Source organism: Camarhynchus parvulus, chromosome 2 (assembly GCF_901933205.1).
Source record: "Camarhynchus parvulus chromosome 2, STF_HiC, whole genome shotgun sequence".
NCBI lineage: Eukaryota > Metazoa > Chordata > Aves > Passeriformes > Thraupidae > Camarhynchus > Camarhynchus parvulus.
Window position 1 is genome coordinate 129,216,873 of NC_044572.1, and position 14,618 is coordinate 129,231,490.

Sequence of the window (14,618 nt, forward strand, 5' to 3'; positions counted from 1 at the left end):
GGAAACTGATGGGGTGTGTTACTTGACACTACAGTCTAGTTTGTATTCAGAGTCCCATCTCTGCTAGGACAGGAGGAATCAAGCAGTCAGCAGGTTCTATGTGCACATCCCAGGTTTCTTTCAGCAACATTTACCCATAAGCTCTCTTTCCTTGTTCAAGAAATGTGTTTTCTACCTTTTCCTGCCTGGGTTTGGGTCTCTCTTGCTTCATTGCTAGCCAACTCTTGGTGCCCTGCCAAGCCCAGAGGTGCATACCTGTCCATGAGCTGCTGCTCAATCTGGGGACATCTTCAGAAGTCAATGGCTGAGCTGTGAATTTGTCAAATGACAAACTTTTCCTCTTTCTCTTCAATTGCTTGAACTGCAGCCAGTGTAAGGAGTTGCCAGTGAATGCTGTCTGAACCCCTGCCTCCACTGAAGTGGTCACTGCAGACTCCAGGAAAGGCTGCACTCCAAAGACCACCACAGTGGTGGGTTGGGATGCAGAGTGAACATTTCCCTGCTCGTGCTGTTGTGTTGTACACTGAGCTCATGTTCGGTCATGTCTGCCTACTGCCTCAGACCAGGAAATCTCTGCTTGGACTGTGCCTCAAAGTGCTTCTGAGAGTCCTGTTCTTCCATGTAGGAAAACACTTGCTATGGGGAGCTGCCAGAGCCAGTGAATACCAGCACTCAAGCAGATGAACAGGGAACATTTTCCTCTTTCACAGCCAGGGTAGGATAGTGATGAAGCTAGATAGCTGCTAGAGTAGCTTGATGAAGGAAGAATGATTGTTGACAAAATCTAATCCCAGTCATCACACCTTTTACACAGCTTTCCTGCATTCCTAGACGATGATGAAATATGAAAAAGGGAGAAATGTATGGTGATAGATGATAGGAGCCATTTCTCTTCTTTGTCTATTTGCCAGAATTAAGCTAACTGGGGCTTCATAAATCAGCTTTCCTGTAGATGTAGACACGAATCTGGCACAACCAAATTACTGCTTTATAGCAAAAAGACACAGAAAACTACAGAAATGTTTTTAAAACAATGCATGTAAGAATTTTAAGGTACTAATTGAGTTATTATTACTCATAAGCAGTTGATTAGACAGTTTTTCCCCCTTAAAACTTATTTAAAATTGAAATTGTAACTCTCATTTGAATTATACCCATGACTAATGTAACTGGAAAACCATTAGACAGATTTTTGTACAGTTCACTGTAGTCTTTGTATGAGGCTACATTTCTCCAGTCCAAATTCACTGGCTAATATATGAGGACTAAAGATATGTTTTATTAAAAACATGATCACCAGAGTAATTCCTTTTCTGCTAGCTTAATTGAAGTCAAATAAATGCAATTTTAACATGCTTGCAAAATATTTTGTTAAACATTTTTCTGAATTTCTTGTAGTGGTGTCATTTGCAGTCTAGGAGATATGTTGTGAAGCATAATTAAATTACCACTTTTACAGTTTCTAAATGACTACTTTTACAGTTTCTTTTTTTCTTTAATCAAATATGCCTGATATTAACTTCTTGTTCTTACATTCTTTTCACTTTCCCAAGGCTGAGTGTTTTATTCTGACCTTCACATTTTCAATTCTGTTAAATCTTCTTGGTATGAAATATCTGCATATGCTGTTACACTACAAATACATTTATTCCTTCATTTTAACATTTGGTTGAGTGCATATTTAGCAAGTACTTAAATCTTCAATTTTCATACTGTGTTGACATAGCAGAGGGGTGACTACAAACATAAAACATTGCTAGTCTGATGGTAAATTTAGATATACAGGCCTCCATAGCAATTTTGCTCTTTGTCTTGTGGACTGCTGCTTCTCTGAAAGATTTAATTTACTCAGAAAATTAAAGAAAAAATTGTAGCTTTGATTATCTATAAAAATCTTTTAAAACTTGACAATGCTAGCTGTTGTGTGTTATTGGTTTTGTTTTTCAAGTCTCTAACGTGGTTGATGTGGTGAAGTGCTGAAATCCTTCCCAAATGAAGTAAGGGGCATCTTGTCCTTACTGTCTTTTTTTTAAGGTATAAATTTTCAGTATGGAGACAGAAGCATGCCTGTTTCATTTTCTGACTCATCAGCTCTCAGAATAGCCTAACAGATTTGTTTTCTGATCCAAAGAGCGGGACAGCAGAGGCAGAATTCAGACCCACCTCTCGTTATGATCACACCATGCCTGATATTTGTAATCCCATAGAGTGTGGGAGTGGGCCCCGCATTGCATTTTCTGCTCCACAATTTTGTGAGATCACACGTACCCTTAAGGAAGAATGTGTTCCTGAGGAGGAATAAAGTGTGTTTTAAATGTGGACAGTGTCTTATTCCTTTTGCGGGACTCGGAGAACATGTTTACAGGACCAGAGCAAGGCATGGGGTGGAGGAGTTCTCTGCTGACTCTGCACTTGGCTTTTTTACACAGGCAAGTTTGTGTTTCCTTTTCTTCTCCTTTTTTTCTTTTTCCCCTCTTTTATTTTGGTACACATGATTTGGCTTCATGACACTACACAAAACAGTTCTTAGTTTAAAACCCCATGTGCAGACAAGTACATTTGGCAGTACGTCTCATCTGAAGTGCCCCTCAGCTGTGCTGCCAGGTGGCAGGAAGGTGTCCACAGAGATACCCTCTCTCTGGCACTGTTGTTGCCTGACTTGCAGCCCATAAGCACCAGGCTCTGGGCTTGGCTTCCCTCTTCTCTCCCTCACCGCCCCCCCCCCAGTCAAAGGGCTTAATCCATATTATTTTTAGTTACTAGACTTGCAAATCATTCACAGATTTCCCCTCCAGTCTTGGATAGCCAGCTCCTTCCTTGACATTTCCTCTTGGATATTGCATTGCTTTTTAAAAATAAATCTTACCTAAAACCTCTCCCATTTCCCTTCTCCACTCTTCTGTAAATCTGCCCTTCTGTCATAAGATCATCAGCCTCCCTAAAAACAGAAAAAGAAAATTGCTTGTGTAATCTCAGTGTCTTGCTGCGCTGCTGTTAAGGCTGCCGGTGCTCTGCAAATCCAGTCTTTCCCTAGGCTGGCTCATCTTGGGCACTGCCTTGCCCCTGTGCCCTCTTTGAAGAGCCTGTGCAAACCGCTGCTCACAGTCTGTGCCAGTGGCAGTCGTGTCCTCTCAAGCCCCAAAACATGTTTCTGAGCAAGCTGACAGCCCCAGGCGAGACTGAGCTGCAGCATCCGGCTTGGCTCATCACTTTGATTTCCCCTCCCCAGCCACAGACCTGACCATTTTCTGTCTTCTTCCTGCAGTGCTTCATCTCTTCTGCTCCAGACCTCATCTCTCCTTACTCCAGACTTTCAACACTCAGAGGTTTTCTTGCTTCCCAGTGCTATTTTTTGCAGTGCTTTGTCCTCAGTGCCACAAAAAGAAGCTATCAACAGACAAAAATCAAGGAGACTGTGCTGCATTAGACTGGTTTAAGAAGAAAAGAAAGACAGTTTCTGAAGCTGAAAGCTGTTTCCCATGTCTAATTTGAGCCTCACTGGGGAATTAGAAATATGTTATAATCAAGGTTTAAGTAGTACTAAAAGGGGTTTTTTCAGCTGTTCTTTGCCTTGTTTTTGGAAGCTTTTAACTTTGAAGCTCTACGAAGAAGAACTTGAGGGTACTGATTGGTGAGAGGGTGGACATGACACCTGGCAATGTGCACTTACAGCCTAGAAAGCCAAATATGTCCTGGGCTGCATTCAAAACAACGTGGCCAGCAGGGTGAGAGAGGGGATTCTGCCTCTCTGGTCTCCCCTTGTGAGACCCCACCTGTGCTGCATCCAGCTCTGAGGACCCCAGGATAAGAAGGATGTGGACCTGCTGGGGTAAGTGCAGAGGAGGGCCCTGAAGATGATTACAAGGACAGAGCGCCTCTCCTGTGAGGAAAGGCTGAGGGAATTGCAGTTGTTCAGCCTGGAGAAGAGAAGGCTTAGGGATGACTTGGTTGTGGCCTTCCAGTACCTGAAGGAAGTGCACAAGAAAGATGAGGAGAGTCTATTTAGAAGAGCATGTAGTGACAGGGCAAGGGGCAATGGCTTCAAACTTAGAGAGGAGGTTTAGATTAGATGTTTGGAAGGAATCCAAATTCCTTGGGTGAGATGGTGAGGATGGTGAGGCACTGGCACAGGTGCACAGAGAAGTTGCAAATGCCCTGTCTCTGCAAGGGTTTAAGGCCAGGCTGGATGGAGCTCTCGGCAACCTGACCCAGCGAAATGTCCCTGCCCATGGCAGGGACGTTAGAACTAAATGATCTCTAATGTCCCTTCCAACCCAAACCATTCTATGATTCTGCGATTTTCTCTGTGAAATCATTATTTGTCACTCAATTAAAAAAACAATTTCTTCTTAAATAAATGAATACACAGGCACTTTTCTGCTCAAGTACTGAGCTCAATTGTTTAAACCATAGAGAGCTGTGTTTCTAACAAGAGTGAAAGCCAAAGTACTTCTGGTTTAGAATGGAGATTTCTTCTAGATCTTCAGAGGAAAAAGTCTGGACATCTTCAATTAACTGTGTTATTACTATCATCCTATTGATTACAGTTTATTTCTGTATGTATATTCTTTGAAATTAGGCAGGGAAACAGGTTGCTAGCAGTAAGAGCTTTTTCTCTTCCTTGCCCATACCACAGGATACATAAATCAGGTATTAGCAGATTGTACCACTGTTTTTGATGATGAGTTCTTATCTTTAGCAAAATGTGGAGTACCGGTTTTATTTTTATTTTATGCTGTGGCAGAAATGGAAATTCCAGGTATTTTATGAGAAGTGCATGCATGATAGAAATATCCCATCTAAAGACACACAGTAAATCCCCTATGTCCAATCAGCTCCAAACTTGAAAAAGGTAGGGAGTGTAATAAGAATTTAAAGAATGTCAGCAACATCATTATGTATCTTGATGTTTTCTGTATAAATACTTATAAATATTTTTGTATAAATACCTTTTAAAGAAACTAAAAGCCACAGGGTAACAATGCAGAAAAGGCCATAGCCCATGTATGTTCAGCACAGCAGAGGACAATGTTTAAGGATGATACATCTGTATATACCTCCCTAGTAGCGCCTAAAGCAAGTACATTAGTGACTTAGGGAGTAAGAGAACATAGAGAATAGTTTGGGTTGAAAAACATCATTAAAGGTCATTTAGTCCAACACCCCTATAATGAACAGGAACTGCTTCAACTTGATCAGGTTGCCCAGAGCATGTTGCATCTGACCTTGAATTTCTCCAGGGATGGGGCATCTACAATCTCTCTGGGCAACCTGTGACCATGTTTCACTGCCCTCCCTCACTGTAAAAAGCATTTCCTTAGATCTAATCTGAATCTACCCTCCTTTAGTTTAAAACCTTTGCTCCTTGTCCTTATTGTCACGGGCCCTGCTAAAAAGTCTGTCCTTATTTCTTGTTAATTCCTCTTAGTTACTGGAAGGCTCCTCTAAGGTCTCCATGGAGCCTTCTCTAGTCTCAGCCTTTCCTCATAGGAGAGAAGTTCCATCCATCTGATCATCTTTGTGACCCTCCCCTGGACCCACTTAAACATGTCCATGTCTTCCCTGTGCTGAGGACTTCAGGGCTGGATGCAGCACTCCAGGTGGGGTCTCACCAGGGGAAGTAGAGGGCAGAATCACCTCCCTTGATTGGCAGTGCAATTTATTCTGCTTTATGCTCAAGGCCTCTCCTTTTCTAGGCTAAAATGGCTTTTCTAGGCCATTTATGCAGGGTCTTAGGAATGCATTACTTCCTTGTTTTGCTTTGCTTCTGTGTACAGCTTTTGCTTTCCCTATTAAATTGTCTTTATCTCAACACATGAGTTTTTTAGCTTTTATCCCCCTGATTTTCTCCCTTATCCCGTTGGTGAGGGAATGAGCAAGCGGCTGTGAGGGGCTTGGCTGCCAGCTGAGGTTAAACCTTGACACCTGTTAATCTACTCACATCCATTTGCATTTTGCTTGTATGCCTCATATAAGCTGAACAGCTATTTGATTTGCTTGTGTGTGATCCCAGTGCCTTGATTTGCAGGGAAAATATCTGTTTTTACAAAGGTGGAATGCTTTTTATGGTTTTGTAAGCTGGTCAGTCTTAAAATGACATTGAAGAAGCCTGTTAGCAATCTACACACTGTCTTCTTAGAAAATATTTTATCTTTCTGATCCTCCCCATCAGTAAGGATTTATGTTTATAAAGTAGGAAAATAGTTACTGAAGGAAATTTTGTGTTTATAGTACTGATCTCTATTTTGATTTTAGAAAGATGATTCAAGTTTTCCTTCCTGACTTGTAGACTATATTGAGAATGAAGTGGGTTTATTTTTTCCTTTGCATGTAACAGGCCATTATGATTTGTCTCTACATGTACAAAATGTTACATTTCAGTTTTGCTATGTTGGAATGTCTCAATTCTGTCAAGCATGAGCAAGACATGTAGGACATAAAATTCAGGTCTTGCTGCTGTTATCTATGAATGTGGGCAATCTATGATGATTTAAAAGAAACAGAAAATAGAGTCAATAAGCCCTGCACATTGGTATGACTGAAGTGTTTGTGGTACCCAAGGAGAAGGAAAGGATAGCAGCCACTCCAGCACAGAGGGAGTGTAATAGAGCAGGTGTCCTGCTGTGCTTGCCGCAGATGTATCCTTAGTCATAGATTGACCATATCGATGTTATTTCATTTGTGATTCCACATGCCCACAGTATCTTTTATGCTTGAGATAAGAATATAGAGGCTGATCACCAAAATGTTCTTTTGTGGTAAACTATGATTTTATTTCAGTTAAGGGCAAGGCTGAAGGGAGAAAAAAGATAATACATTTTTCTAAAACACTGTGGAGATTTAGAAATTCATCTGTATGTTTTTTCTTCTGATAGCCTCTTTATTTTTAATACTATGTAATAAGTCATTTATTCAGATAACAAGGAAAGAGGCACAATTTCATTTGTATAACAGTTTTCCTTCATTTAAAATTGCCTACCCATCCCTCAATACGTTGCACCCATTATAAAACAGTTTCCTAGCCCAATTGCTATTTTATCCTGTCTCTTCAATATATATATTTGGGCTGCGATCTGAAAGACTTCTGATTTTGTGCAGCTGATACCTTGCTGAGGAACCAGTGGTTTTTAAGAAGCCAACCAAAGTAGTTAAACTTACTTTGAAAAACTTTTGTAAATTGAATACAGTACTTCATTTTTTTTCCTAATAAAAACATGCATTGAGAATATTCTCAGCAATTTTACTTCTGGATACTGGATTTGTTTGCTGTTCTTTGGTCAGATTAGCTCTGTTTTTAATAACAGGTAGATAAATAGTTATGGCTTTCAGATTAAGATAATGAGGAAATTAAATTTTCCTCTGTAGACTTTGTTTGTATTTAAAATAACTGCCTCCACAGCTTATGTATTTTTATTTTTTTCAAGTTGCCCATTTAATTTCAGTAGAACACACAAATGAATTTGCTGACAGGGATCTATGAGATAGGAAGAGCTGATACACCACGTCCCAGACTGGAGAGACCAAAGCTCAGCAGGGCTTTTTTATTTCCCCAGCTTCAATGGACAGATGCAATGATGGGCTGGGGATGGGGTGGGGGGGAGCCATAAGAATCTCAAATGTCTTTTTGTCTCAAATGTCACAAGTAAGCTGAGATCATCTCCAGCCCCTGGAGAGGAGGAGCTGAGGTTACAGCTCATCTGAGCCAACCATGAGAATGTCCTGATCACTGGCCCAAGTCCCCCTAAGGGCAGCAGTGGCAGACTAAAGCAGCTTGATTTTTGCCTGGGAGGAGCCAGGAGATGCTGCTTCCCTGTCTTGAGCGTTTCTTACCAAATCTATACTCACAGGCTTGGTGTGGTGGGCTGGAGATTGGACTTCACTTTGCATTTTGTGATATGACAAATAAACCTCCTTTTTCCACTTAAACTGCGGTGCTGCTGGAACCATGCTGCAGCACTGGCCTCTATGTTTTATACCAGCACTTCTTTTTTACAGCCACCTCTTCTAACCAAGCTGCTGACATATTTGGGGTTATTTTGGGCTTAAATCTTTCTGACTTCAAATTGGGAGCTATTTTATTATCTCAGATTTGCCTCATAAGCCATCTGACTAATTTGAAAAGCAAAGGAAGCTAATCCTTTACTGTTGTGATTTAGGAGAGCAGGGAATCTACTGGGAGGTGTGCAGAAGGTTGTCTTTAAAGTAATGAAGTTTGACAGCCTTTCTGTTTACAGTCAGCAGATCAACATTCAGAAAATACACCTTCAAACTTGTTTGCACTTCTTTATGAAATATTGGAAAATCCAAGCTCTTTTGTTCAGATTTGGGGTATTCCTTCTATATTCCGCCTTCAGTTTGGAGGATTGGTAGCATGTAGTTTCAAGAAGAAATGTGCAGATCATATTCATTGTGTCAAAAGAAAAAAATTAATGAAGGTCAAGTCTATTGGCAGTCTTCATCCATTTCAGTTAGGAAATGAAATAAGTTTTGACAGTGATCCTGATATTATTTCTCTTCAGCACCATAGTGTGTGTGGTACTTTATCACTTGTGATAATCTTCTCATGTTTTTTCTTTATTTTTTCTCTAACATAATTAGCATTCCACTGCACAGAGAACAATTTTTTCTTTATCTGTTTGCTCTTCCATGCTCTCAAGTTTCTTTCAATGTATTAATTTATGAATAGAAACAACCAAATAAATAGAGGGAAGCAACTTCTATCTGATCAGTTCTTCTATTGCAGAAAGGGCTTCAAAATATATCTGAGAACTTATCTTTCTGATTGAGCTACCATAGCAAAATAGAAAATAGCTTCATGTTTGCCTTGTTTCAGAAAGTCGTGCATACATTCAGCAGCTGACTCTTTCAGGTTCCAGAGTACAGATTGCTGCTTTTCATTTCTCTGATAAAAAGCAAAACGATATTACATAGCCCCTCAGTTCTTGAAATGGATAAACATTTCTCATAAAAATCCAGCAGCTCATTTTCAATTAATTGTTATAAATTAACCATGACAAAGCAATGGTAGTTTTCATGAAAATTTGATTTGGATCTGCTACAGGCGGATATGTATTACTTATTGCAGACCACCCCAATGACAGCAGCACATGTTTCAGAAATCTATCAAGGCAGTTACTTTCTGGTGTAGTTTCCAGATGCTTTCAGTATGTCCCTGAAATGTGCTTCTCTTGTGCTACTACAAGGGGCAGCAGTGCCTCAACTGCCCAATTCTTCCTCCTGTGGGTTCTCTCCCCACACCCCAGTCTTTCACAGAAAAACCCACACTTGATATAGGTTGTGTTTGGTTTGTGGAAATACAGGCTTTTCCTCCAATGGATGCTGGAGACCAATGCAAAAAATGCTCAAAATATATCTGTATTTAATTCTAAAAACAATATTAAAAACTGTGTTTTAGGACTTCGTCCAAAAAGAACACTGCGCTTGGTGCTATGGACAGGAGAAGAGCAAGGAGGAGTCGGTGCCAAGCAATACTATCAGTTACACAAGGTAAATGTGTCTTTTCACCATTTTCTTGACAGTGCTTTTCTCCTTAGTCTTATGACTTGACTACTATTTTTGTCAAGATGTGCAGTTTAATATCTCACCAAAACCGGTGATCCCAGTTCTGCCTGAAAGTATATTTTCTGGTTTTAATCATAAATATAAACCTAATTTCACATTTAACAGTAAGCCATGCAACCACACGTGCATGTTCCACTTGACCTAAGATACTTTGTCAGAAAAGTGTTCTGAAACAGATATTTCATTATGATATCTGTCATAGCTTTCAAACATAGCTAACCTTCTGAGAATGAATGATGAATGGTCCACATATGTTTGCAATACAAATAAATTTTGTTTGCCTTATGTATTTCTGCTTCATTGCATTTTCCCATAATATTTTACAATGTAAAACATAAAATAATACAAAGAAAAGTATTTTCTACCTTATCTTGATAGTGTGTAGTCTGTAATGTACTTACCAATTGTAAGTTTTGTGGGATCTGGAACGTCCTAAAAGGTTGATTTCTGGTAATGCAAAGAACACACAAGCTCTATGACTTATGGCTATGAGGATAAAAACATAACATCTGTCTCTCCTGCCAACAGCTGCCATTTCAAAATACATCATGAGATAAAGGGCAGTTGCCAAAACTATTTTGGAGATGAGTCTTTGGAATATATGTGTGTGTTTGGGTTTTTTTTCCACAGAAAAATTATGCTTGAATAATTATACCTTATATTATATGAATAATAATGTATAATAGAATATACAGAATAGTTTATACCTGTATAACTATTCTAAAGTAATCTTTTATTCTTCTCCCTAATTAAGTAGTATAACCCTCAACAATGGCTAATACATCCAAGGCAGAGGCAAGGTGAATGCAAATGTGCCTAGGAAGTTACCTTTTCTACAACAGCATGAAAGCAGACTTGCAAGCAATTCTTAAGAGCATTTTTTAATGCTAAGCAACCTATCAGAACAAATAAATGAAAACCTTAATTTGAATCAAATTCATTGTGATGAACCAAATTAGATCAACTTGCATCTGGAATAGAGTTGTCAGAGATAGGTTTAGAGCAGTTAGAGTTTTCTGACTAATTGATGAACAATCAAATATTTCCCACTAACTAGTTTAATATTGCCAAGAAGTATATTTAAATACCCATGCATAATGTTGTACCTCCTTGTATCTCCAAATTACAGGAATAACTCAGCGTTGTTATTTATTTTGGAAGAGATACCCAAGAGTTTGCTTTCTCAGCTTCAGGGAGGTGACAGATTGCAGTTTAGTATAGGTTAAGGATTCTGAATTTACCACTGGTACTCTGATATTCAACAGGATTAAACTAGAATAAAATATTCTGGAATAAGTAGCATATGAAAGAGATGCTTCTTATGTACAGAACTGCATTTTGGAGGAGCTGGAAGGATGGTCTGTACACACCACTTATCAGAAATATCAGAGGTTTACCTCTGTAGATGTCCATTTTAGACAATAAGATCCATCCTATGGTGGTGATGTCAGCAACACATGAAATTGTCTCATGTGTGTCTCATCTTTTTCCAAAATGGCTTTGTTTCACTGTTGTCTCAAAGATTTCTATTCAGAAATAATACCAAAAAGCAGACCTAAGGATCAAATAGGGAAATATAAAGCAGGCTGGAGGTTGCTTGCAAGATATTTGGTTACTTTGCTTTTAAAATGTTGAGACAAAGATGTGTCTCAGTTCTTGCTCTGCTGATGAGATTCCATCTGGATGTTGTGCTCTGCAAAGAAAGCCCTGTCTGACTTAACAGTTTGTAATTTACATGGAGAATTTAAGCAGAAATGACATCCGTCTGTTGTTTGTTGTTCTTGTTTCCCCCCTGCCATGTGATCTGGCATAATTATAAATCGATTTGACCATAGGACGTTGCATTACTCATAATAATGAAATAAAGTTGATTAATACTCTACATTAAATTTAGCATGAAAAATAACCTTTTAATGATTTACTTGCTCAAATTTCTGGCAATTAGGATAGTATGGCACACACATTGCTTGCTGATGGTAATGAGTACAAGTTAAATAAGAGTGGTATTTAAAGATGCCTTGTAAAATGAAAGACAGCCTGTATGACTCATCTACATCGCTGGACTTACGAAGTTTAGTTCGATACAAACAAGTAGAAATATGAATGCAGTAATTCAGCACAGGCAGACATGGATTTCCTTGGCATAGTAAATTACCTCCTCATGTCAGTGGAAATGTGTCAAGGGAGAAGAAATGAAGACAATATAGTACTGGACAAGTACAGATGCTCTTATTTTTGTCACTTATTTATTATTTCTTTGAATTTAAGTTCAGGTCCTTCTTCCTCATCCATCATTGTAGGTTGTCACTGCTAGAAAGTGGATAAGTTACTGCAGAAATAACTGAGATAGAAGCATAGTGGTTTTACTATGGTGCCAATAATTAACACGTATCCCCATGTAATAGCATTATTTATAGCACTCAAGTTTTTCTCTAGATCCCAGTATTATAATTTCTGATTATTAAAGCAAGTGATGGGGTATATTAGATGTTCAGAGCTTTATGAGAATGTAAGAGCTGCCATATTTGTTGGTCAAAAGCTCTAGTGCTCTAGACAGTCTAGTGCTGTCTCCTGTTTCTGATAGCATCCAGTAAATATGTGCTTAGGAAAAGCATATTTGTCCAGCTGTGGTCAGGTGAAGCTCAGACACATCCATTACCCACACAACCATAATTTGGTTTGTCAAATATTTTTCTGGAGAGCATCACATGGTCCTTGTCCATTGTTTTCTTTGCATGATTTTTCTAAGCCATTTCCAAGAGTTGAAAGCCCTGTATATTTCAGCAGTTTTAGTGCTTCCATTAGTGCAAGGGTACCCGCCACCCACCAGGATATCACAGAGCGCCTGCTCAGTCTTGACCATGGGGTAGAAGCCTCTTGGGGGAATTACCAGCACCTTTGCTTCCAAAGGAGATACCTTTGAAATGCTCACTGCTTTAAGCTCTCAGCCAATAACTAGGTTTGATCCCAGACTAGAAAAAGAGTTTATTTTCATTAAAGATCCTTATCTTGATAAAGAGCAGTGAAATTAGAGGATTTAAGTTCAAATCAGACTGCAGAGCTTGGAGTTTGACACTACATCTGAAGTCTTCTTCCAGTGCTTAGTGTTGTGTGACCCAGTTGCTGAGTAGGGCTCTTCTGTACAGACAATACAGTAAATAGCTTCTGAATCATGAAACATTGCAACACTACTTTCTCATACAAGTCAAATTGAAGAACTAGAGGAACATAATTCTGGAAGGCCTCATGATGCAACTCTTCAGTACAGATTCTGCTACAACTTTTACCAGTGATACCTGAGTGCCCTCAGCCAAGGTTAAGAGTGTTAAGTTTTTTGTGTGTTTACTCTTATGCTGTCTTCATGAAGGGAGAAAAAATATATGTAATGAAGTGTCTGTCCTCCTTTTCATTGCTTTGGACCAGATTCTGTGAAAGGTGTGTGCACCATGAAACAAGGTTACAGTTATTTACCCAGCTGAATTAAGGGACTATGAATGACTGATAATATTTACTTTGGAATAGAAGTATTGCATATCATCTCTTGGGAAAGCAAATATATTTTGTAATGAGAAGACTAAGAGATCCTAGGCCACATTCAAATTTACTTTCATAACTTGGTTGTGATCACTGGAGACATTAATATGTTATTAATTCAATTCAAACCCCATTACAGAAGGCATTCTCAATATTTCTGCATGTTGGTATTCTTATATTAATGATATTTACAGTACTTACCTCGATTTCTGGTGCAAATACCATACAGTATTTTAGCTTTTTAGTAAAGGTTTAACAACATATAAAAAAATCAATCACCAGTGTTTACTATGGTTTGTTTTTTGTATTTATTACCAAGATCTGATATTTTGCTCGAACTGTGTCTGCATGAAAACAGGACTTTCTGAAATGCTGGCATTTATTTCATGCTAGTTTAAGTACACTTTGTTGATGATCACACAAGATTTCTACTGTGATTTGCTAATGAGTTGCTTTCTCTAAGAAGCAAATATCAAAAATATCAAATATCTTGTCACTTTCAGGTGAAATGATTCTTCTCCAGAAAATATTGTCTCCTTAAAACCACAGTTTTCAGAAGACTTTATATCTTGAGGTACCAAGTATTCTGGTGAAATGTAAGACATGAATTTGTGTCTGATTTGAACCAAACACATAAAGGACTTTATTGGGGATTCTTTTATGCCAGGAAAATGTGTTGACCGTTAGCCATTTGACTTTCCTCAGGCAATACTCTCTGTAATCAAAAATTACATAAAATTACTGCTGCCTTTTTAGGTCACTGATGTCCTGTTGATTCCTTTCGTTGCAAAGGGAAAGAAATGCAGGAAGAGTGAGATGTCAATTTGCAAAACTACAGAAGGAACGTAATCACATTGTGTTCTGCGTTCTCACAACAGGCAGTAGCACCACTGATTGTATTAAGCACAGTAAAGATAACATAGTGACAGAATTGTCTTTTACACCGGTTCTAGGTCCATGGGAATTGCTAATTCCCTAGTATTTAGGAATAAGCTTTCTTGTGAAAGCTGCAGAGAAATACAGATTTTGCTAAAACACAAACCCAAATTTATTCCTTACACTACCTGAAGGATGGAAGACCCCAAATCAGTCATGACAGTGTGTCTCCTGGATATCTTGTCTTCATTCCATGTAGATAAGATTCTTACATGTCTAGTGTTAGAAAAACTTTTCTCTGTGCATCTTTCTTCTCTTTTTCTCAAGCAAATATTCTGTGTGCATCTTGCAATCTTTGTCCTCTGTGCATCTTTCTTTTCTTTCTCTCAGCAGAGCTGCCAGTTGAATCTGGTAGAGATTCTGATAGAGAATCTTCTGAGGATTGCTACTTCCCGTGCATGCTTCAGGCAGATTCACCCATCCACAGGTCCTTGGTCCATTGGGATGTTCAATTGTAAGAAAGTTGGCTTCCTCCTATCAAAACTCCCTGCAGCTGTGAAAGATGTAGAAAATTATGTATGTGGTGTGATAATTTCTAAGGTGCTGTAAATTTGTTTTCACTTATC

At 38.8% G+C, this 14,618-nt stretch overlaps 1 protein-coding gene across 1 annotated transcript in view; it reads left to right on the plus strand.

The window, feature by feature from the left end:
* Positions 1-14,618, plus strand: part of CPQ (carboxypeptidase Q) — a 147,059-nt gene that overhangs the window by 98,267 nt on the left and 34,174 nt on the right. Inside the window, exon 6 of the mRNA XM_030968341.1 lies at positions 9,416-9,507. Within this exon, the coding sequence (XP_030824201.1) occupies positions 9,416-9,507 (92 nt within the window). The remainder of the gene's footprint in view (positions 1-9,415; positions 9,508-14,618) is intronic.